General features: G+C 48.0%; 1 protein-coding gene across 1 annotated transcript in view; it reads right to left on the bottom strand.

The window, feature by feature from the left end:
- CHRNA4 (cholinergic receptor nicotinic alpha 4 subunit) overlaps positions 1-19,712 on the bottom strand; it is a 254,927-nt gene extending 235,215 nt beyond the window's left edge. The window contains exon 1 of the mRNA XM_085619697.1: positions 18,885-19,712. Coding sequence (XP_085475823.1) covers positions 18,885-18,945 — 61 coding nt within the window. The 5' untranslated portion in view covers positions 18,946-19,712. The remainder of the gene's footprint in view (positions 1-18,884) is intronic.
- Between the last annotated feature and the right edge of the window lie 5,130 nt (positions 19,713-24,842).

The following is a 24,842-nucleotide window of genomic DNA, read 5'->3' as shown; positions in this document are numbered from 1 at the left end:
GAGTAGTAGAGATAGGATTTTGTCTTAAGTTTGTCCTAAGTTTTGTTCTTAAGATAAAATCCCTACTTAAGTTTGACTTAAGTTTAACTTAAGTTCAATTTAGGATGTTGTCTTAAATTTTGGTTTTAAAACAAAATCCTAATTTAAGTAGTTTAATTTAAGTTAGGATTTTGTTTTAAGACCAAAATTTAAGACAAAATCCCAAGTTAAACTTAAGTTAAACTTAAGGCAAACTTAAGTTAGGATTTTGTCTTAAGACTCAAACTTAAGATAAAATTCTAACTTTACTACTCCTAAATGCCTTTTGTGAATACCGAAAGTCGTAAAGTTAGGATTTTGTCTCAGATTACTTTAGTTAATCTGGCACCAAATTGTGTTATAAACTATTTTCTGTGATAGGATTGTTTTAGTGTTTACGTGTTTTATGGGTGAGTTTCAGGAGTGCTGTTAATTCTGATATTGTCATCATATTTTGTGTTTATTTATGTTATATTCAAAAAGTAGATTTACTTTTTTGGCAAACTATCATATTATGTAATAAATGTGACAATTTAAAATGTTATTGTTGCCATTTAGTGAATGCAACATCTAACATGTATGCTCTTTTCCCAGTGCTGGATGGACTAGAGTTAGAAGTAAATCACCCCCTGCATGTATGCACTTTTCCTAGTGTTTGTTAGAGTGGTTTAGAATAGTAAATCTAATCTCTACAATGTATGAGGTTTCCTCAACGTTTGGAAGACTTGAGTTAGAATAGTAAATGTAAACCTACCCTCCTACGCCCCCCAGTGTATGCACTTTTGCCAGTGTTTGTTAGAATGAAGTTAGAATAGTAAATCTGCCCCTTCTCATGTATGCACTTCCGTAATGTTTATTAGATTGGAGATAGACTAATAAATCTAACCCCAATGTATGTGCTTTCCCCAATGTTTGTTAGATTGAAGTTAGATCTGTACATATACCCCATTTCCCAGTTCATGCGCTTTCCCCAATGTTTGTTACTCTGGCGTTAGAATGGTAAATCTCGTTGCTCACACACCACAATCTATGCACTTTCTTCATTGTTTGCCAGACTGTAGTTAGAGCAGTAAATTAGACATGCCTATCCCCAATGCTTTGACTTTCTTCTGTATGTGTTGCACTGAAGTTTGAATATTAATCTCAGCTGCCCCTACCACATATATGAACTTTCCTATGAAGTTAGAATAGTGAATTTTACCCCAAGTCCGCCATGTATGCACTGTTAACAGCTTTTGTTAGACTGAAGTTAGATAGTAAATCTGCCTCCCTTCCAATCCCTGCAACTTTTTCAAGATTTGTTAGACTGGAGTTGGAATAGCAAATCTGATACCCCTAATGCATGAATTTTCCACAGTGTTTACTAGATTGGAATAAGAATAGTCAATCTAATGCTACCGTGCCACCAATTCTTACACTTTCATCAATGCTTGCTTGATTGGATTTTGAATAAAAAATCAGACACCACAATTTATGCACTTTTCCTAATGTTTGTTAGATTGAAGTTACAATAGTGAATATGACACCTCCCCATGTATATGTGCACTTTCCCCGATGTGTGTTATATTGAAGTTTGAATACTTAATCTGACCCCACAACGTATTCTTCCCCATCGATTGTTAGACTGGAGTTAAAAAACAGTGAATATGAACCCCCAATGTAAGCATTTTCCCCAATGTTTGTTAGACTGGGGTTAGAATAGTAAAAAGTTTATACACTTTCCCCAGCATTTATTCGATTGGAGTTACAATAGTAGATATACCCCCCAAATGCATATACTTTCCCCAGACCTTTTTTAAATGAAGTTAGGATAGTAAATATGAGCCCCATCCCATGTGTCCACTTCCCGCAAATATACATTAGACTCTTGTTAGAATAGTACTTGCGACCCTCACGATGCATGCAATTTCTCCAATGTTTGTTATTTGGAATTTGAGTAAAAAATATCACTACCACTCCCAATATATGCATGTTTCCCCATATTTCTTAAATTGAAGTTTAAATTAGGCCTGGGCGGTAAATTCTGTTCCGCTCGCGGAATTTGCGGAATTTGGGTAATTTCGTGTTCCGCGGAGAACACGGAATTGCCAAAAATTCCGCGATCCGCTGCTTAGCGGAATTTTTTGCTTGATCGCGCTTTCAAAATGCGTGTTCGCGAGATATTTCTCCCAGAGCACGCAAACAGCGGTCACGAACAGGAAAAAAACATCGTGAACAGGCGGAACAAGCAAGTCTGCGTGTTTGCGGAACTTTTGCGTGCTCGCGGGAATTTTTTACCATTTCGTAGAGCTTTGCGTAGCGCGACTAAGCAAATTCCGCCCATCCCTAGGTTGAATAGCAAATATGCACTCCCTCCCAGTGTATGCATTTTGCCCAGTGTTTGTTAAATTGAAGTTAGACTAGTTACTCTAACTCCCAAGGTAGGCACTTCCCCCAATATTTATTAGATTGGGTTAAAATAGTACATCTGACCTCCAATGTAGTCACTCGTCCCAATGTTTGTCAGATTGGATTTAGAATCATAAATATTCCTGCCCCACCCCTAAAATATGCCCTTGCCCTAGTGCTTGTAAAATTGGAGTTAGAATACTAAATATTCCCTCTTCAATGTAAGCACTTTCCCCAATGTTTGTCTGATTAATATCCTAAATATGACCACCCAACATATGCACTTTTCTCAGTGTTTGTTAGACTAGAGTTAGAATAGTAAATCAGACTATATAATAAATAAGACTGCCAAATGTATGTACTTTCCACAATATTTGTTTGATTTGAGATAGAATAGTAAATATGCCCTCCCTGCACTTTGTGCACTTTTCCCAATGTTTGTTTGACTGTTGAAAAGTAAGTGTGACCCTCTTAATTCATGAACTTTCCCTAATGTTTCTTATTTGGAGTTAGGATAGCAACTATCACTAACCCTTCTCCACCTTATTCTCCCTATCAAGTATGCACTTTTCCCAATGTTTCTTAGATCGGAGTTAGAATAGTTAATCTTAACCCCCAATGTATGGACATTCCCCAATGTTTGTTAGAGTGGAGTTAGTATAGTAAATCTGGCAATGCCCCCCCAATGTATGCACCTTGCCCAGTGTTTGCTACATTGTAGTAAGATAAGGTAATATGCTGCCCCTAATCTATGCACTTTCCCCAATGTTTGTTAGATTGGAGTTAGAATAGGTCATATGACCTCCAATTGATGCACTTTCCTAAAGTTTGTTGGATTGCTATTGGAATTGTAAATATTACCCACAACACATGCACATTCCGCAATGTTTTTTAGAATGGAGAATGAGTGGTAAACCTGAAAACTGTCCTACCTTCCCTTCCCGTTCTCCCCCAATATATGTACTTTCCCCAATGTTTGTTAGATTGGAGTTAGAATAGGAAATCTGAACCTCACTGTTAACAGTTTTCCTATGTTTGTTAAAATAGTAAAGTTAGACGTTAGATTAGAGTTAGAATAGTACATATGCCCCCACTGTATGTACTTTCCCTGATGTTTATTTGATATGTCTTAGAATGGTAGAAAAAACTACTACTAAAGCCACCTTCCAATGTATGCACTTTCTTCAGCCCCTACTCCCCTCCCCAATCTATGCACTTTTCAAAATGTTTATTAGAATGGAGTAAGAATATTAAACCTGACAACCCTCCCTCCCCCGCCCCGATCTCCTCATGAATTCCCTTTCCCAATGTTAAATTGAAGTTAGAATAGCAAACTGAACCCCATTGTTAACAGTTTTTCCTATGTTTGTTTGGATAGTAAAGCTAGATGTTAGATTAGAGTTGTAATAGTTAATATACCCCCCTGCAATGTCTGCACTTTTCCCTGCTTTTATTAGATTCATCTCAGAATAGTAAACATGACCCCTACAGCCACGTCCCGGTGTGGGCACTATCTTCTACGGTTGTCATTTGGAGTTAGAATAGTAAAATATCCCTACTCCCCTCTCCAATCTGTGCACTTTCCACAATGCTTGTTAGATTGAATTTAGAATGCTAATGCAGGTAGTAGGGTCCAGGTGCCTGTCTATGTTGTAGCTGAGTGTATTTCTGATATTCATGAGCTACTTTTGCAACAGACTAGAGAGAGAAACACCACATTTTGCAGTGGTGAATTGATTATTTCTGTAATGATTATCTGATAGCTTTTCATAGTACTGTTAACCATGTAAAGAAAGGGCATCCCAATAGCATTCCATAGCTCTGAGGCAGAGATGAAGAACTTGGCTACATAATGCATGCAGTGCATTTAAATTGCATGCCTTAAGGGAGCAGACAAGTGACATCATTGAATCCGTGAGGTCAACAGATGTCTGAACATCAGCATAGACCCAAATTTCCCCTTTATGTACAATTGTAATTGTCTTCTTTTAAACATTCTTCAACTGAACTGACATAAAAACACCACACAGAATGTACTAAGTTGTTACATGAAAATCTACGACTAGAAAGTTAGCTTCGATTCCCAGTGACATTGAGCCCCCTGGATAAACACTTGCCTAGGGAAACTTACAATGATATGAAATTTTACTTAGCTGTGGCAATGGTTGGCTAGGTCTTCTCTTTGACCTGAGCCACTGAAATTATGTCAGGCAACTAAGGACCAAATCATGAGTCAGTGTTGAGTAACTTTTACAGCAATAAAAGGCACATTCTGTTGCAGCATTTGCTATTTTATAATTTTTACGCACACCCACACCATTAGTACCAATTTAAGACCTCATTACACCAATCATCACCTGAAATGTGACCAGTTATATTCACAGAGGGTCTGAAACTGTGCTGCACCCTGAGTGGTGCTTTTTTAAGTAACTTTTGATACAATTAGGTTAGAAACAAATAGTTTATTGTTCTTTTTGAAATATGTATATTGTTCAGCAGATGGTGGGTTCTGTACTGTAGCAAGTGCAGTAAATTCATAATTATGTGCAAGCTGCTGTGGCCACAGAATTGCAAATTCCAGTGGCTCTAGCCGTATCTTCAATGGCTGGAGTCATAATAAGCAAAACCAAAGGGGATGATGGACAAAGTGTTGAACATTGCAAGCACTCACCCCCAGTCAACTGATCTGGGTTTGATCCATCACCGTTCTTTAGCCCACTCTGCCACCCCAGTTCAGACATGGCCATATGCAAATCAGTCTGACCCTGTGCCTCATGGGAACAGTCCAGCCCGAACTGCCAAGCCATGTCTTCCCTGGACCGGAAACAAGCATCCTGGGTCCGGTTTCGGGTTCATAACCCTCATCAGCCAGGCTATCTTAAATCCAGTGGCAAAGTGAGCAAGGGACCCACGTCTGGGCATACCCTGCCAACTTAGGGTGAACAAAGCAAAACCAAAGGGGATGATGGACGGAGTGTTGAACATTGCAAGCACTCACCCCCAGTCAACTGATCTGGGTTTAATCCATCATCATTCTTTAGCTCACTCCGCCACCCCAGTTCAGACATGGCCATATGCAAATCAGTCTGACCCTGTGCCTCATGGGAACAGTCCAGCCCGAACTGCCAAGCTATGTCTTCCCTGGACCGCAAACAAGCATCCTGGGACCGGTTTCTGGCTAATCAGCCGTCATCAGCCAGGCTTACTTGAATCCAGTGGCAAAGTAAGCAAGGGACCCACGTCTGGGCATACCCTGCCAACTTAGGTTTTGCTTTGTTCGCCCTAAGTTGGCAGGGTATGCCTATAATTATGAATTTACTTTGGTTTTGCTTGGAGTCATAATAAGCCTCTGATCTCTCTGTCTTGTGGGAAACTCGAAGAGTTGTGTGTAATAGTTTCCAGTGGGTTACACCGTAATTATTAGAATAATAATATCTATTTGTAAAGCGCAAACATATCACCTCTTAGTGTTTCAAAGCGCTGGGGCCGTCGGGGAGATTAACTGAGCTATTACCCAGAGTCACATGGTGCTGAGCTGAACTGCCAAGGATCGAACCATGAGCCCAGTGCTCCAGAGTCAGCATCTCCGGTCGCTGCGCCACACCTCTCTGACCACCAAACTTTAAATGGGCACTTCTTTCCAATAGGAGAGGAACAGTTCGCGCTCATTAGAAAAGGCCTGCCCATTTAAAGCACTAGTCCTACCAGACGCATCCTCACCCAAAGCAGTTTTACAAATTAATTTGCCGTCCGCAGGGAGAAAGACTTCCGACTGACCATAGTTGCACTGCTCGACCTAGCTGTGGATAGTTTCCACGGCTCCTGCCATAGTCAGTGGCATAGCAAGAGGGGGTGGGGGGATGGTCCTCCCCGGGTGGCACGAACTTTTGTGGCCGTGCCCCCCCCACTCCCCGCTCTTACCTGCGGCCATCGCGGAGCCTGCATCCCCCTTACCTGCAGCTGGGCGCAAAAGCAGTTACCGCCACGGGCAGCATGAGGTCTAGCTAAGCCACTGGCCATATTTCGGACATTCCCGCCTTCTTGCTCTGCTTTTACCCCGACTTTTCCAGCTTTGCTGATTGGAGGCTCGGCAGACAATATTGTATTTATGATGGATGGACCCAGCCTCCGGCTTCTACTGGTAATGGGAATCCAACACACTCTATTTATGGAGCAAGCAGTTGTCTCCTGTCTACCCACATTCACGTCATCTGCTTGACAGCTGCTACTAGCTTATAGCACATGCGTTTCAGGTGTAGCATAGATACAGATCGCACATCTCTCATGAGTCATGGTGCCCCTCCCCTCTCTCAACAAAGGTTATAAATAGCATATTACATTCAGCACATCTGCATATATGGTTAATGCCATGGCACTTTTTCATGTGTATTCATTGTCACAAAAGGCACTCAACAAAAACCAGGATTGACAGAGTTAAAACCTAAGGTAAAATCACATTGAAGAGTTCTCCTGACTATTAGAAGAGTTGTTTTCTCGTGCAATTTTCACAAGTTATCTGTGGGGCACTTCAAGCTGTTTTTCTCATGCCACTTTTGCTGTGCTGTGGAAATAACCTGAAATGTAATCCTAGCACTCTAGTTATAAAGGTGTCAATATGCATTTACTCTAAATATTATGTGTTATTGGACGCATTCATTTTCAATGCCATGACATACATCTGTATTCTAACTCCTTCCAGGGAGATGGAAGGATGAAAGGCTGAGACAGCCTTTCACAGCCTTTTGAGCTATTTCACCACAAATCGATGATCACTAGAGGTGACGAAAACGTGATGAGAACGATCAACTAACCCGCTACAGAAATTGACCTATGACATTTAAGGATCAGGGAACGATCACATTGAAAGTGAACAATCTACAGTCATGTAATGCGCCAGGGCTCGAGGCGTGGGACAGGATGGCAAGTGGAAAGTCTGCTTGAATTGAATCACAAGGGTCGTCGCAAGTGCAATTTGAGTGACACGCCGCGCAAGGGTTACAGTGAACGACTTCTGCGAGTTTCTCATTGGCTGGGCAGAGGAACTTGACTTTCAGATATTTCTTATTACGTGTTCTTACGCGTGTACCTCTTCAGCCACTTGAGGAAGCACAAGTCAGACGGCGCGAGGAGCTCGGTGCACACGTGGAGAGAGAGTGCAAGGAGCGTGCAGCACGTGAACAGTGTGGGGAGCTTCACCACACAAACAGGGTGGTGATCAGAGGTTTGAGGACTGTTTGGTGAGCTTTAGCAACAAGGCAGTAGCTGTAGTGTGAAAATACACACACCCACTTTGACCAACACCTCTACTGGTGAGCAAAACTAGTGAGCTTGAGCCACCCTAAAACAGTTTCTTTCACATTTCATTTCATCAATGTGTTAAGGATTATTTCATCATTTACTCCATCCATTCAGCCTTCATCCTTCCAACTATCAATCCTCTCCTCCAATAATCCACCCACCCTTTTACCCATTAATTAATTAATTAATTAATTCATTCATTCATTCTCCACCTTTCTAGCTGTTCATCTACCAATTGATCTACCCTTTTACTCATTCATCCATCCATTCATTCATTCTTTGCCTTTCTAGCTGTTCATCCACCAATCAATCTACCCTTTTACCCATTCATTCATTCGCCCATCCATTCATTCATTCTTAACCTTTCCAGCTGTTCATCCACCAATCGATCTACCCTTTTACCCATTCATTCATCCATCCATCCATCCATCTATCCATTCATTCTTCACCTCTCCAACTATTCATCCTTTCGTCTACCAATCAATCTAGCCTTTTACCATTACTCCATGCATTGGTCCATTCGCCTGTTATCCATCCATCCATCCATTCACTCTCCCATCCAGCATCCTTTAACCCTTTCTACCTACCTTCGTTTCACCTTTCAGTCTTTTCATCCTCCCTTTTACATTTCTTTACATTCTTTCCAATCCCACTCTTTCGATACTCCCTTAATTTCAATCTTCATTCCCTTCAACCTCCTGACTTTTCTTTCCCCTTTATTCTTCTCTCTATCAATCCTTCTTTCTTTTCTTGCTGTCATGCTTTTTCTTTCGAATTATTCTCCAGCCTGCTTTTTCTTACTATTTGCCTCTGCCTCTTCCTCCTTTTTTCCACATTTGCATAGTTTCTGTTGTTTCTCTGTATCCTTTACTGTGCTTGTCTCATTTGTCAGCCAACACCCCGTGTTCCCTTACTGTGTTATTTAATAGCTATTGTCTGCAGACCTTAGACAGCGGAGAACCTAAAGTGCTAAACAGCTTTTAGTGGCCCAGTTGCAACCCCGCTCTAGCTGCTATATGGGGGGCTTCATGGCGCCACTGTTTAAGAACATAGCGCCGCGATCCTTACTGAAAATTTGAACGAGGGCAAGGAAAGTGGTGAGCACGGACAGTGTGGGTAGGAGCATAGGTTCCGTTGGTACATCAGGTTCAGTGGCACCGGAGCCAGAAGCCTGAGGGGCCCTCTGAATCATGAGCATAGCTATATTTCACATAGTAAACAGCAACTAGGCGCCCTATTTCCTTCCTTGCCATAGGGCCCATGACACACTAGCTACGTCACTGAGCACAAGGAGCTTTCACTATCCAGAGAGGGTGAGGAGTGGAGCATGTGGAGAGTGAGGGAATTTTGGGACAGCGTGAGGGGTTCGGAACTTGTAGACAGATATTGTGCTAGATGTAGGGTCCATCGACAGATAGTGTGAATGGTGGAGGGCAGGAGAACAGATAGTGTGAAGGGTGGATGGCCCATTGACAGGATAGTGTGAAGGGTGGAGAGCCCATTGACAGCACGAAAAGTGGAGGGCCAATGGACAACTAGTGTGAAGGGTGAAGTGCCCAGGGGCAGATAGTGTAAAGGGTTCACGACTCATAGACAGACAGAGCGGAGTGACTTTGGTGGTTTTAGATATAGCTTGGGCGGATAAGGGTGCTTAAACAGTCAGTGTGAGAGGCCTGCACCCATACACAGTGTGAGAGCTCGGGCACCACCGATAGCCCATTGAACGGCGTTACGACCAGTGGAAAGACAGTGCAAGTGTCTCAGCACCATGGACAGTGTGGGGGTTTCACTGAGTATGAATAGGCAGTGTGAGGGAATCATAACCCTAAAACAGATATGGTGAGAGGTTCGAGACAGGTGTACAGTGGGAGAGACTCAAGACCCATGGGCACTGTGAAGAGTTCACAGAACAGGGCAGTGTGAGGGGCTTAGGGTCCCTTTAGCAGACACTGTGAATGAATGAGGGCTCGTGAGCAGTAAGGCCCTCTTTACGATGTCACGCTGACTTGCGTCCGTCCGAAACCGCTGCGGAATTGGGTCTGACTGACCTCCGGTCGGTGGTCCCGACTGCATTATTAGGATTCGACAGCACATGGTGGGTCGCACACTCCCAGTTCTCTACGGGAGCATGTGCTGTGGCCGTGAACCAGTCGTATCTCAAGCTCCCATAGAGAAATAGATTTTTTCATTAATCCCTGCACCGGTGCCTGCCACGCAGTGCAGCCATTAACAGGGGTGTCCATAGGTGCCCCCAAGGCCTCCAACCACAGGGCACCGTGGTAGGGGGGCCTGCTAGGGGCCCCCAAAGTCGCTTTCTGACAGGCTTTTCATGTTGGAAAGCCCAGCATGAAAAGTCTTTCGGAAACCAACATCATAATCCCTATGGCGTAAACGCCTTGAGCCCGTCAGAAGCCAGTGGGTCCAACCGGCCAGTTTCAAATCCGACAGCTTTCATGTAATGATGCTGTCAGATTTGAAACCAACGATGTAAGTCGGAAAGCCTCCGACCTGTGGTCAGAGGCTTTCCAATTTACGTCATAATAGGGCCCTAAGTGTAAGGGATTTTCACTAATAGAAAGTGTCAGAGCCCAGGCACCAAAGAGAGTTTTTTTTAACACTTTAGTGCCAATGAAAACACAGGGTGATGGTCTCAGGATCATGGACAGTGTGAGGTATTTTGGGACCCTTGGGCATAAACTGTGAACTGATGAGGGTCCATGAGACAGAGTGAGGGCTCAGGCACCTTGGACAGGAGGTGTATTGGCTTTAGGGCAAATGAAAAGAGCTGAGTGAATCAGGACCATGGACAGTGTGAGTGGATCACAGAAAATGGATAGCTAGTGTGAGGATTTAGACCCCTTAAACAGTATGAATTTTTGAACACCTTAACCAGAAAAAGTGAGGGGCCCAGTGCACAGTGTGAGTGACTCAAGACCCATGGACACTGTGAAGAGCTGAGGGAACAGTGTTGTGTGTTTAGGGCCCTCGGGCGGACCCTGTGAATGCATGACAGCCCACAGTGTGAAGAGTTCTGCACCATACGTGGTGTGAACAGATGAGGGCTCCTGACAGCCAGTGTGAGGGGTTCTGCACAGTATGCAGTGCGAGTGGGTGAGGGCCCCTGGGCAGACAGTGTGAGGGGTTCTGCACCACATGCAATGTGAGCGGATGAGGGCCCCTGGACAGACAGTGTGAGGGGTTCTGCACCAGATGCAGTGTAAGTGGGTGAGGACCCCTGGACAGACAGTGTGAGGGATTCTGCACTGTATGGAGTGTGAGTGGATGCGGGACCCTGGACAGACATTCTGAGGGGTTCTGCACCAGACGCAGTGTAAGTGGGTGAAGGCCCCTGGACAGACAGTGTGAGGGGTTCTGCACCAGATGCAGTGTAAGTGGATGAGGAACCCTGGACAGACAGTCTGAGGGGTTCTGCACCACATGCAATGTGAGCGGACGAGGGACCCTGGACAGAGAGTGTGAGGGGTTCTGCACCAGACGCAGTGTAAGTGGGTGAGGGCCCTTGGACAGCCAGTGTGAGGTGTTCTGCACCAGATGCAGTGTAAGTGGGTGAGGATGAGGAAGCCCTTGGATAACCAGTGTGAGGGGATCTGCACACTATGCAATGTGAGCGGATGAGGGCCCCTGGACAGACAGTGTGAGGGGTTCTGCACCAGATGCAGTGTAAGTGGGTGAGGATGAGGAAGCCCTTGGATAACCAGTGTGAGGGGATCTGCACACTATGCAATGTGAGCGGATGAGGGCCCCTGGACAGACAGTGTGAGGGGTTCTGCACCACATGCAATGTGAGCGTATGAGGGCCCCTGGGCAGACAGTGTGAGGGGTTCTGCACCAGACGCAATGTAAGTGGGTGAAGGCCCCTGGACAGACAGTGTGAGGGGTTCTGCACCAGATGCAGTGTAAGTGGGTGAGGGACCCTGGACAGACAGTCTGAGGGGTTCTGCACCACAGGCAATGTGAGCGAATGAGGGCCCCTGGACAGACTGTGTGAGGGGGTCTTCACAGTATGCAGTGTGAGTGGGTGAGGGCCCCTGGGCAGACAGCTGTGAGGGGTTCTGCACCATCCACGGTGTGAGTGGATGAGGTCCTGTGGACTGACAGTGTGAGGGGGTTTGCACTGTACACAGTGCGAGTGGACTAGGGCCCTTGGACAGACAGTCTGAGGGGTTCTGCACCGTATGCAGAGTGAATGACTGCGGGCCCCCTGGACAGTCCGAGGAATTCTGCACTGTATGGAGTGTGAGTGGAGAAGGGACCCTGGACAGACAGTATGAGGGGTTCTGTACCACATGCAATGTGAGCGGATGAGGGCCCCTGGAAAGACAGTGTGAGGGGTTCTGCACCAGACGCAGTTTAAGTGGGTGAGGACCCCTGGACAGACAGTGTGAGGGATTCTGCACTCTATGAAGTGTGAGTGGATGAGGGACCCTGGACAGACAGTCTGAGGGGTTCTGCACCACATGCAATGTGAGCGGATGAGGGCTCCTGGACAGACAGTGTGAGGGGTTCTGCACCAGACGCAGTGTAAGTGGGTGAGGACCCCTGGACAGACATTGTGAGGGATTCTGCACTGTATGGAGTGTGAGTGGATGCGGGACCCTGGACAGACATTCTGAGGGGTTCTGCACCAGATGCAGTGTAAGTGGGTGAAGGCCCCTGGACAGACAGTGTGAGGGGTTCTGCACCAGATGCAGTGTAAGTGGATGAGGAACCCTGGACAGACAGTCTGAGGGGTTCTGCACCACATGCAATGTGAGCGGATGAGGAACCCTGGACAGACAGTGTGAGGGGTTCTGCACCAGACGCAGTGTAAGTGGGTGAGGAAGCCCTTGGACAACCAGTGTGAGGGGATCTGCACAGTATGCAATGTGAGCGGATGAGGGCCCCTGGACAGACAGTGTGAGGGGTTCTGCACCACATGCAATGTGAGCGGATGAGGGCCCCTGGGCAGACAGTGTGAGGGGTTCTGCACCAGATGCAGTGTAAGTGGGTGAGGGACCCTGGACAGACAGTCTGAGGGGTTCTGCACCACAGGCAATGTGAGCGAATGAGGGCCCCTGGACAGACTGTGTGAGGGGGTCTTCACAGTATGCAGTGTGAGTGGGTGAGGGCCCCTGGGCAGACAGTGTGAGGGGTTCTGCAATCTGCACCATCCACGGTGTGAGTGGATGTTGTCCTGTGGACTGACAGTGTGAGGGGGTTTGCACTGTACACAGTGCGAGTGGACTAGGGCCCTTGAACAGACAGTCTGAGGGGTTCTGCACCGTATGCAGAGTGAATGACTGCGGGCCCCCTGGACAGTCCGAGGGATTCTGCACTGTATGGAGTGTGAGTGGAGAAGGGACCCTTGTCAGACAGTATGAGGGGTTCTGTACCACATGCAATGTGAGCGGATGAGGGCCCCTGGACAGACAGTGTGAGGGGTTCTGCACCAGACACAGTGTAAGTGGGTGAGGACCCCTGGACAGACAGTGTGAGGGATTCTGCACTCTATGAAGTGTGAGTGGATGAGGGACCCTGGACAGACAGTCTGAGGAGTTCTGCACCACATGCAATGTGAGCGGATGAGGGCCCCTGGACAGACAGTGTGAGGGGTTCTGCACCAGACGCAGTGTAAGTGGGTGAGGACCCCTGGACAGACAGTGTGAGGGATTCTGCACTGTATGGAGTGTGAGTGGATGCGGGACCCTGGACAGACATTCTGAGGGATTCTGCACCAGATGCAGTGTAAGTGGGTGAAGGCCCCTGGACAGACAGTGTGAGGGGTTCTGCACCAGACGCAGTGTAAGTGGATGAGGAACCCTGGACAGACAGTCTGAGGGGTTCTGCACCACATGCAATGTGAGCGGATGAAGGACCCTGGACAGAGAGTGTGAGGGGTTCTGCACCAGACACAGTGTAAGTGGGTGAGGGTCCTTAGACAGCCAGTGTGAGGTGTTCTGCACAGTATGCAGTGCGAGTGGGTGAGGGCCCCAGGGCAGACAGTGTGAGGGGCTCTGCACCAGACGCAGTGTAAGTGGGTGAGGAAGCCCTTGGACAGCCAGTGTGAGGTGTTCTGCACAGTATGCAGTGCGAGTGGGTGAGGGCCCCAGGGCAGACAGTGTGAGGGGCTCTGCACCAGACGCAGTGTAAGTGGGTGAGGAAGCCCTTGGACAGCCAGTGTGAGGGGTTCTGCACCACATGCAATGTGAGTGGATGCGGGCCCCTGGGCAGACAGTGTGAGGGGTTCTGCACCAGACGCAATGTAAGTAGGTTAAGGCCCCTGGACAGACAGTGTGAGGGGTTATGCACCAGACGCAGTGTAAGTGGGTGAGAGACCCTGGACAGACAGTCTGAGGGGTTCTGCACCACATGCAATGTGAGCGAGTGAGGGCCCCTGGACAGACTGTGTGAGGGGGTCTTCACAGTATGCAGTGTGAGTGGGTGAGGGCCCCTGGGCAGACAGTGTGAGGGGTTCTGCACCATCCACGGTGTGAGTGGATGAGGTCTCGTGGACTGACAGTGTGAGGAGGTTTGCACTGTACGCAGTGCGAGTGGACTAGGGCCCTTGGACAGACAGTCTGAGGGGTTCTGCACCGTATGCAGAGTGAGTGACTGAGGGCCCCCTGGACAGTCCGAAGGATTCTGCACTGTATGGAGTGTGAGTGGATGAGGGACCCTGGACAGACAGTCTGAGGGGTTCTGCAGCACATGCAATGTGAGCGAATGAGGGCCCCTGGACAGACTGTGTGAGGGGGTCTTCACAGTATGCAGTGTGAGTGGGTGAGGGCCCCTGGGCAGACAGTGTGAGGGGTTCTGCACCATCCACCGTGTGAGTGGATGAGGTCTCGTGGACTGACAGTGTGAGGAGGTTTGCACTGTACGCAGTGCGAGTGGACTAGGGCCCTTGGACAGACAGTCTGAGGGGTTCTGCACCGTTTCAGAGTGAGTGACTGAGGGCCCCCTGGACAGTCCGAGGGATTCTGCACTGTATGGAGTGTGAGTGGATGCGGGACCCTGGGCAGACAGTGTGAGGGGTTCTGCACCATCCACAGTGTGAGTGGATGAGGTCCTGTGGACTGACAGTGTGAGGGATTCTGCACTGTATGGAGTGTGAGTGGATGCGGGACCCTGGACAGACATTCAGAGTGGTTCTGCACCAGACGCAGTGTAAGTGGGTGATGGCCCCTAGACAGACAGTGTGAGGGGTTCTGCACCGTACACGTTCTCCATGATGGACAGTGTAAGTAGTCAGGACGATGGAGGGTATGAAGGGTTCATGGGGCATGGACAGTGTGAGGGGTTCTGCACTATATGCAGTGTGAGTGGATGAGGGCCCCTCGATGGATAGTGTGAGGGGTTCTGCACCGTACACAGTTTAAGTGAATGAGGGTCCATAGACAGACAGTGTGAGGGGTTCTGCACAAAATCTGTGTGATTGGAAGAGGGCCGCTGGACAGTGTGAGGGGTTCTGCACCGTACATGTTCTTCATGATGGACAGTGTAAGTAGACAGGACGATGGAGGGTATGAAGGGTTTATGGGGCATTGACAGTGTGAGGGGTTTAGGGCCAATGGGCTGGAAATGTGAGCTGGTGAGGACCCATTCACAGTGTGAGGGGTCTGCAATTGTGCCAGATTGATTTTGTCAACTCTGCGCTACTCTTTGACGCAAAATTACTGCTAATAATGTGATTGCACCCGCTCGCTTATTTAAGAGTAATTTAGGGTAAATGATTGTACCCCCAGAGCACATTTAGCCTCCTCATTAGTCATGGTCTCTTGTATTTAGTGCTGCTTCTTAGTGTAAAACGTATTCTTGCGTCCTCTGGGCATTTTTGCGCTAAGAAAATAGCGTTTAATGGAGATCCGCTCCGCTCATTTAATTCCACATAATCTTGCAGATTTTGGGGGTAATTCCTCATGATTACACTACACGTGATTATGCGAGTTACGCCCACCCCTACCCTGCACCCATACACAATGCGTGGGCCACTAACTCAAAAGCAGTGTGAGTGGTCAGGAACCATGGAGAGGCAGTGTGAGGGTCTCTGGACAGTGGACACACAGTGTGAGGGTCTCTGGACCTGCAGACAGTGTGAGTGATCTGGGACAGTGGACAGAAAGTGTGAGGGTCTCTGGACAGTGGACACACAGTGTGAGGGTCTCTGGACCTGCAGACAGTGTGAGTGATCTGGGACAGTGGACAGAGAGTGTGAGGGTCTCTGGACAGTGGACACACAGTGTGAGGGTCTCTGGACCTGCAGACAGTGTGAGTGATCTGGGACAGTGGACAGAGAGTGTGAGGGTCTCTGGACAGTGGACACACAGTGTGAGGGTCCCTGGGCCCGTAGACAGTATCACTGATCTGGGCAGGGGACAGGCAGTGTGAGGGTCTCTGGACAGTGGACATACAGTGTGAGGGTCTCGGGTCCCGCTGACAGCGTGAGTGATCCGGGAGGGTGGAGAGACAATCTGTGGCTCTCTAGACAGTGGACAGTGTGAATGCCTCAGAACTCATGGACCGCGTGAAGTGTTTATGGGATACGGACAGTGAGTGTGACGGGGTGAGGGTCTCCAGGCCCAATGGGAGCGGATTAAGCCCCAGGGACAAACAGAGCGAGTATCCCAGGACCATGGACAGCAGACGGGTTCATGGGCACGGAAAGTAAGCGTGGAACTATGAACCTATAAACAGACAATGTGAGGAGCCCGGAACAAGTGGGCAGTGTGAGTGTCTCAGGATCATGGGAAGTGTGATGGGGTTAGACCCTCCGGGCAGGCAGTGTGGGCGTCCCTTAGATAGTAAGGGGTTAGGGCTCCAGGGCAGACAGTGTGAGTGCCCCGTAGATAGGCTGAGGGTGTTAAGGCCCCAGGCCATAGATAGTGTGAGTGGGGTTGGGGCCCCAAGGAGGACAGTGTGAGTGTCTCATACATAGTGTGAGGGGAGCTGGGGCCTCAAGGCAGACAGTGTGAGTGCCCCATTGACAGTGTTAGGGGGAGGGGTCAGGGCAGTGTGAGCCGATAAGCCTCACTGGACAGGCAGTGTGAGTATTCCGTAGAGTGTGTGTTGGGCCAGTGCCTCAGGGCAGTGTGAGCCGAATCGCCTCACTGGGCAGGCAGTGTGAGTGCTTCAGAACCATGGACAGTGTGCGGCGTCACGGGTCATGGAGACTCGTAGGCCTGGGCGAAGCACTACGCTACGCTCGCGTAGTTTGCGAAGTTCGCGCTACTTCGCACTACGCGAACTGCACGTAGCACAGTGCGAACACGCGTAGCGTAGTGTTGCGTAGTGCTGCGGTCATTTTTTGCTTGCTCGCGGTCCTCAACGTCAAGTTGGCGACCGCGAGCAAGCAAAATGACATCCTGGCGAGACTTTTTCCTTGTTCGCGATCGCGAGCATGGAAAATAAACCTCCCGGCGAGATTCCCAACGCGAGAAGGTCAGGTTTCTCATTGCGAGGGGTCGCGTATGCTCGCGACCGCTCGCGATGAGAAACTACCAGTTCGCGTTGAGAAAGCTGCAGCTCGAGTAAAAATCTACTCGAGCAGCAGAAAACTACAGCTCGCACTGTGCAAGATGCCATTTTCAATGATTGCACAGTGCCGGTTGCTTGTCCGCACTGTGTAATCATTGAAAACAACATCTTGCACAGTGCGAACATGTTACTTCGCAGTTCGCGAAGTGCTACGCGTAGCTCGCGTAGTGCGAACTTCACTTTGCGTAGCTTTGCGAAGTGCTACTTCGCGAACTACGCCCAGTGTGGGCTAGTGCACCCACATAAAGATGTGAGGAGCCCACGGCACGTGGAAAGGGGGAGGGGCTGGGGGGGGGGCATTTCCGCGCAATGTAAGCGCCTCCGTGCGTACAGATGGAAACTGTAATTAGAGGTGCACATGCCAGGCTCCTGCTGCTGTGGAGGAGAGATAAAGGGATATTGCGAAATAGTTTAAAGAAGTCGTGGACTTACTAACAATAATAATAATGGTTTATCCATTTATTTTTTATAGGAAACGTGCACGCAGCCCGACACAGCATCAGAGTGGGGTGCGTGTACGATTGAAAAGATGAGAGTAGAACCTTTGAGCTCGTTTCATGGGTAACAATTCAATACAGCGCCTTGAAGTGGCTGTATGGCGGCAGCTTGAACGATGCCGAGCCCCCACGGCCGGCATTCATCCCTCTAGGTCACGCTCTGACGGGAGATAAGCTATCAGCGGCCTCCAGATCAGAGATTTCTTCCTCTACCACAAATCTATCTCCAAAGCGGCCTCGCCTTGAAGGGGCGCCTGGTGAAAGCAATCTGGGCTTCAGCTGGTGTGTGCGGGCCTTGGAGGGGGGAGGCTGCGGGGTGGGGGGCGGAGCTGACAAAGAGTAACACTCCCAGTTTGCGAGCGTAGCCTGGGACTTAGATATAGGCTCCGATAATATGCAGCGCCGATCCTAATTGCCATTCTCTCATGCAGAAGCAATGTGTTGCACTTAAAGGAGATATAGCTCAGTGGGATAATGTGCCTGCAGCAAAGAGCGGAGCTATAATGTGGATTCGCCGATTCGCACGACTCCTTCTTTCCATTGACGTAAATATGAGCTGAACATTTATAGCACTAATCGCTTCGCGTGTGCAGCGGTGTGAAGTCGAAACACAATGTCAGGAGGCGCTATTAAAGGCAAGAATTGATAACACATAGGAGAGATTGGACAAGGGAAAGTTTTGAAGTGTGGAGGTCATGTTGGGTGTTGGGAATTGGAAGTGGGGGGGGGAGAGATATCACATTCGGTGCCAACACAGAAAGAATACGGGCGAGTATAATAAATCCTGGGTGGGGCAACTGCCCAACAGCGCTTCGTCTGAAGGTGTCTGAGCGCTATCATCACGTATAACATAAAAGCAGTTTACACACTAGCGGAACATACTTAGGTGTTGAGTTTTACACCCATGTAGTACCCGCTCCACACGCTTCTCCGTCACACCCCCTTCCCCGCCCAGCCTCTAGATTCTCGGAGAAGTGTCGAGTTTGGGGACAGTTTGCCCTAAGATTTCCTGTAGGGAGGCACAATCGTACTCCGGGGAGGTCTGAGGTTGAACCCCTCTTCCATTTTCAAATGTAGACCACCCCCGACGTTAAACCCTCCTGCCCCGCCACAGACTGGGGGTTCCTCGCGCACTCCCTCGCCACTTACCTGGCGCGATGCTGGCACAGAGCAGGAAGAGGAGGCTCCCCCTGCAGACGGAGAAGTACATGGTGGGTTAGCGCCTACTACTGCACGGAGCCCGCCGGCACCTCGGAGCGCTGCCTGTGGGGCTCTGCGAGCTGCGACTTCATCCCATTCGGAGTCTCCGGGACTAAGTCCGGCAGTGAGGTGTCTCGCCACGCGGGTTAGGCGACCTTCTGATCGCACAGTGAGTCTCGCAGCGCAGGTGTCCGGTTTAAAGAAATCCGTTGAATCCACAGATGAGAGTCTGATCTTTAGTAATCGTTTTCTTCTTTTTTTTATTTGCCCTATTTTCTGTATTCTTGGGTTTCTTTTCTTTCTTTGTATTCCTTTCCTTATTCCTTATCGCTGTCCTCTATTTAATCTTTGCTTGTTTCTTTTTTAAGATCTTTTGATCTTATTTTCTGACTTACTACCTTCCCTCTTTTTCTTTGCTTAAATTTATTTTTTCCTTGCCGTTCTTTTTTCTCTTTCGTTTACCATGCTATTTTGCGGGTTCGTTCCTTCCTTCACTGCATCTGTTCTCTCTCTTCAGCTTTATCTCCTTCTACCCTGTCTTCCCGTGTCTTTCTCTTTAAACTCTTGTTTCTTTTCCCGAACTTTAAGTACTCCTTCCTTTATTCCTTGTTGGTGGCTTGCTCTTTCTTCCTTCCTTTAATTCTTCCCCTCGTTTCTCTTTTGCTTTTTATTCCTCCTCTCACTTGATATCTCTTTCTTCACTTCCTTTTCGGTCGCGCCTTGAGGGCAGACTGCTGCTGGCCGGCTGCTGCAGCTGGGGAGTGAGCGGGAAGCAGTGAGACTGCCTCGCAGAGTAGATGGCTGCGCGTCTGTATGTTTTAGCCACTTGGACCTGCCCACCTTCAGCCGGAGGGGGTGGACGAATACCTTCCCGCTCGCTGAGGCGCGCTCGTACTGAGACGCAGATCTCATTTCTCTTCAGAGTGGGTACGGCCATTAATTAGACCCGCCCCTCCCAGGGAATGCACGACCTTTCATCATCATCGCATCCCATCAGAGCAACCCCTCCACCCCTCGGGACGCCGGTCAGCTCCGACATCTAGATTTCATTTGGCACATACGGGACTTTTGATTTGAACCGAAACGATAGCTCAGTGGGTAGGGCGCCTGCTGCAGAGATGTGTGTTTAACGAAGCCGGCAGATCACAGACCCCACTTTGATATCACAACATAGTTTCTTCACAAGCCTAGAGTGATGGAAACTGTTTAGCTCAAGGATCGAAGTATTAATCTAAAACAGAAAGTACTAGGAAAAGCACAAGACAAAAAGCAAAGCCATTCTAATTATGCGACCGGAGACGACTAGATTATGTGGTAGGGTGACTAAATTATGCGTGAAGAAAGGAAAAGCTTGGACATAAGGCGACACATTTTGTCATAATATTGCTTAATCATTGTCTTTTTTTTAGCCATGTTAACCCTGTCTTAGAAATAGTTTCACCTCAATAGTATCACGTTAACAAAGATAGACAGCAAGCAATAACCTACTGAATGGTGGTCAGTTAAAGTTCAAAATTATTATGCATAACTAATTAAAATCATTGCATATGCTGACAACAAAGACCAGTCAACCTTTGAAAAGGTCTTCTACTGAATGGCAACATGTATTGCTGCTTTTTAGGTCTCGGCTAGCGAAGGCTGCGCTTGCGCAGTCTCGCTCGCGAGATTTAACGTTTTTCAGAAGAGGGGCTTGAACCCGCCCCTCTTCTCCCCTCTTCTCCATTGGTTGGCCTCTTAAATGCTGGTCAGCCATTGGAGAAGAGCTTTGTCTCTCCAAACAAGCCCCGTCTTTTTCGGATTCGGGGGCGTGTTTTTTACTTTCGCTCTCTCCTCTGGAATGTAAACATTCCAGCCAATGGCAAGAGGAGAGAAAGAAAAACACGCCCCACGAATCTGAAAATGCCGCTGCGTTTCTCCGAGGCATTTCTGCTTGACCTCGGAGAAAGGCGCGGTGTTCATGGCTCTCGCCAGGTAAGGCAACAGACACCGAGTTGGGACATTGTAGTCTGAAGAGCTTTTGAAAGGCAAGACCGAATCCCAGGTGCCACATCCTGGCCAGGCTGATGATTTTGGGCACTAATTTGTGGACGTAAGTAAGTAAGTAATTTTATTAGCATAGTTACTTAAAACCTCTGCTGTACAAAGTTGATTAAGAACAGGTATGGTAAAAATACAAAAATTACAATTCTAGGTAAAAACAGAATAAAATTTGCGCGCAAATTTGCAGTGTTGAGTCAGTAATACAGGGACGGTTATAAGTTAATTTTTGGCATCTTTTTGTCCACTGCCTTCATAAATTTTACAAAGCTGCAAATCATGCGAGGATCGTGGGAAGAAAAGCAAACCAGAACTGCCTTTCTACGTGTGCGAATCCCTTGCTGGTTGAAGTGATGTTTCAACAAGTGTTTTCGTTCGTCACGTAGTTTCTCGCAGGAGCAGATCAGGTGCAGCATATCCTCTTGCCCTGATCCACATAGCCGACAAAGAGGATCGGCTTTTGTTTTGATCCAGGTTGGAAGATTTTGAATGCAGGGGAGCAGGCCCAGTCTGTACTTTAAAAAGCACATTTTGGTGGATTTGGAAAATCCCTCGCCAAAGTAGTGCTGTGGTGCCTTCTTTAAATACGAATTTAGGATCATCCATCCATGCGTTCTTTTGGAAAGGGCTGCCTTGTCTTGAATCCATGATAGCTGTTTGATCAATTTTTTGACCAGTTTTTTTAAAGTTGTATGATTTGATGGGGTATCCCAAAGCTGCTCTAGACCAGTGTTCCTCAGGCTGTCCCGTAGGAACTTGGCTGCTGCCGAGGACGGGTGTTGGGCTAACTTCATCCACAAATATTCATTTAATGATCCTTGTATCGATTTCCTCACTTTATCCCAGGCTATCATGTAGGCTCCCTGCCTTGCCAGGATCTGTTGGTCAATGCCAAATTCAAGCCTAATTTGAGCTGGTGAAGTTTGCTTGGGCAAGTTGAAGATGATCCTGTAGGCAGCTGTTATTGTATTATCAAGGGTCTTGGCGTCTCTTCCTCGAAGCACCTCGCTCCCGTAGGTAATTGTTGGGAGAAGTTTAGCGCGGATTACTTGCGTCAAGGGCAGGAGAGACGGGCCAGAAAGTTTGTTATTTAAAGCTTTTAGAGAAATTGCCAAAGATATCCCTTTCCCTCGAATACTTGTTCTTTGGGCGGAAAACTGCCCTCCGTTGTCAATCTTCACTCCTAGATATTTGAATGTTGGCGTGTCTCCGATTCTTATTTTATCCCAGTACCATGATGTTGATTTGTTTCTTTTCTTGCTGATGGTCATTGACTGGGTTTTCTCCAGGTTTATTGTGAGATCGTTTTTGCTTGAATAGCATTGTGTTGCGTTCAGGAGGTGCTGAAGTCCCACCTTGGTGTGGCTTATAAGGACGATATCGTCAGCATAAAGTAGGCAAGGTAGTTGCAGTCCTCCTAGTTTGGGGGCATGGGAGTTGCAAGTGGACGTGTTTTTGCTAAGCACAGATGTCGGCGAGCATTAATCACTTTTAATCGCCCTCCGCCTGCCATCTCTCGCGCCCTCTCTCCATTTTGTCCTACTCCTTGCTGCCTTTGCTTCTGCTGATGTGACTTTCCGTAGACATCAATCCCCCGCCCTCTCCCCCTCACACCCCACAGAATATTGCTAGAGCGCATTTCAGAGGCATGGGGGATGGGCAAGAACCCTTCTTATGCATGCGGCGTCCGTGTCCGAAATACGTGGTGCGTACTGACGGTTAACCTGGTCGCACAACGCGTGCTGAGATCTTGGAAAGCCTCCTTATGGAATTCGGGGCCATGCGGCAACCACAGAATGTAGCGGCCTCCCCCCCTTTAGATATAACTTTGGAGCGCCTACAACATCGGTACTTGCGCGGTAGCGGAGATTTTGAGGTCTGTACGCGTGCGTTTTCTCAGAGGGTACATTTCCGGCCATATTTGCAGTAAGCAAAGCTTCTTCACAAACAGTAAACGCGAGGCGTGGCTGTGTCTTGGCGGCGGCCATCCTTAAGTCAGGCCAGAACCAGAATTGCACAGAGCTGTGTCTTTCTGCCTGACAGTAAAATGGCCGTAACTCAATGTGTTTCTGTCGATCGTTATGATTGAGCCACGGCTGTCACCTTCATTGCTTTTCACTCTCTGCGCGCCATGCTCGCCTCTCTCCGGCTTAGTTGTTTGTTTTCCTCACAGCACTGACCTGTCAGTTTAATGGAGGATCAAATCACATTATTGTTGTTGCGGTTTGTCCCAATGAAACAGTCATTTAGTGCTGTCTGTAGTGTGTCCTCTCCGTTTGTTATCACTGCACAAAAAAAAGACATCAGCCCTTCCTGAGTTGTACCATTTTTCAACTGCAATGTGTCTTTGTTTTCCCGGGGCTTGCAACTAGTGCACCAATCCTGGAGGTACTGCAAGGTGTGGATTAGAAAACAAAATGTGTACTGCGGCTCTGCGTCCAACTGCTAACGTTTTGTAAGGATATCAGCAATGGACATTGAAATGGGACCATTCAAGGCCCCTTTCAGGCAAAAGCACTCACTGATTTCTGAATAGTGAGTGTAAAAGCGTTAAGGTAACAATGTTGTTCCTGCTTGCATTTCACATGGTTCACGGGCGGCAGAGAAGTAACAGGACTCTGTCTTTTCCTTCTTACTTAGAGAAGAAAAATACAGTGTCCGCTTCTGCTCTGCCGCTTCAGCTGCCCCCCCCTCTTTCATTCCTCCCTTTCTTTCTCTCTAGCAGTTCTTCTCTTACTGAAGTTCACCTCCAGTCTTGCTAGCAGGCCTATGAAGCAGCACAGCCAAGAACAACAGTGACTCTGTCACTTAGGTCACAGGACCCTTGAGAAGGGCCAGCTCTAGGGCAGTGCAACCGGTGAGACTGTCGTACTTTAATCTCTGTGACCGCGAAGGGGACAGGGCCTCACCCCTGTCTATCCTGGTATTAGCGAACCGCAAATGGTTAATGCGGTATGTACAAGTGCTTTATATATCGTTCTAGCTATGAATGCACTGTGTACACGTTATTCTGCTTCACTACGCGGGTTCCATTTTGGAAGCAGTGGCCATCTTGTCATTGCCCTCACATAGGCTATAATGAAGCAACTACGGGCCTTGCAATGCATGTGCCTTTCCTTGACTCTTCCGTGACCTGGGCAGCTGGCTCCGCTGCCCCGGGTCAAACTGGTCTCACGAGCTCCCCTTCCTCCGGCCACCTGTGATTAGCATCAGGGCTCAACGCACCATAAAGTCCTTTCATCACACACAAGCCTCCGGCTAATCACTTTCGCACCTGCTTGTTCCTGCTTTATGGCTTGTTTCCCAAAACAGGAGATGCTCATGTTTATTGGGGCCTATCGATATCTAATGTGGGATCTGAACCTTGCTGTGTAAATAATTGTGGGCTGGCTTAGCTGGAATGTGGGATGGTCATCATGACTCTGCCTTTTCTTTTGTTATGTACACGTGTATATGGCCGTATCATAAACCTAGGAATGTATGCCTGAGGCAGGAAAAACTGTACTTAAGGAGAAGCCCGTTTCTATGATTTTCAGCAGTCTCCTGAGAACATACACGCTGTTGTACTTCTAGGATACCTGTAATTGGTCTGCAGCCAATAAATGAATCTTTGACTTCACCCAGAAGACTCTGTGTTTCTGTAGGTCTGGAACAGGGAGAACCCAGAAGTCATAGGGTGTGTGCCCCTGCACCGCTGGGTCTAGAATACCCAGTACTTCAGTTTGGCGCCCAACTCGGGACGATTTCAGCGGTACCAGTCCAAGCCAGAGGTTCGTGAGGAGCTTCGTGTGGAAATTCCGGAGGAAGGCCGCCACTTCATCGACCCCTGCATGTCGACGTGGTCCGAAAGTCTTTTCTGCGAGGTTCTCC

Source organism: Triturus cristatus, chromosome 7 (genome assembly GCF_964204655.1).
Source record: "Triturus cristatus chromosome 7, aTriCri1.1, whole genome shotgun sequence".
NCBI lineage: Eukaryota > Metazoa > Chordata > Amphibia > Caudata > Salamandridae > Triturus > Triturus cristatus.
Note: the sequence above shows the minus strand (reverse complement) of the source record. Positions and strands in the feature narration are given on the sequence as shown.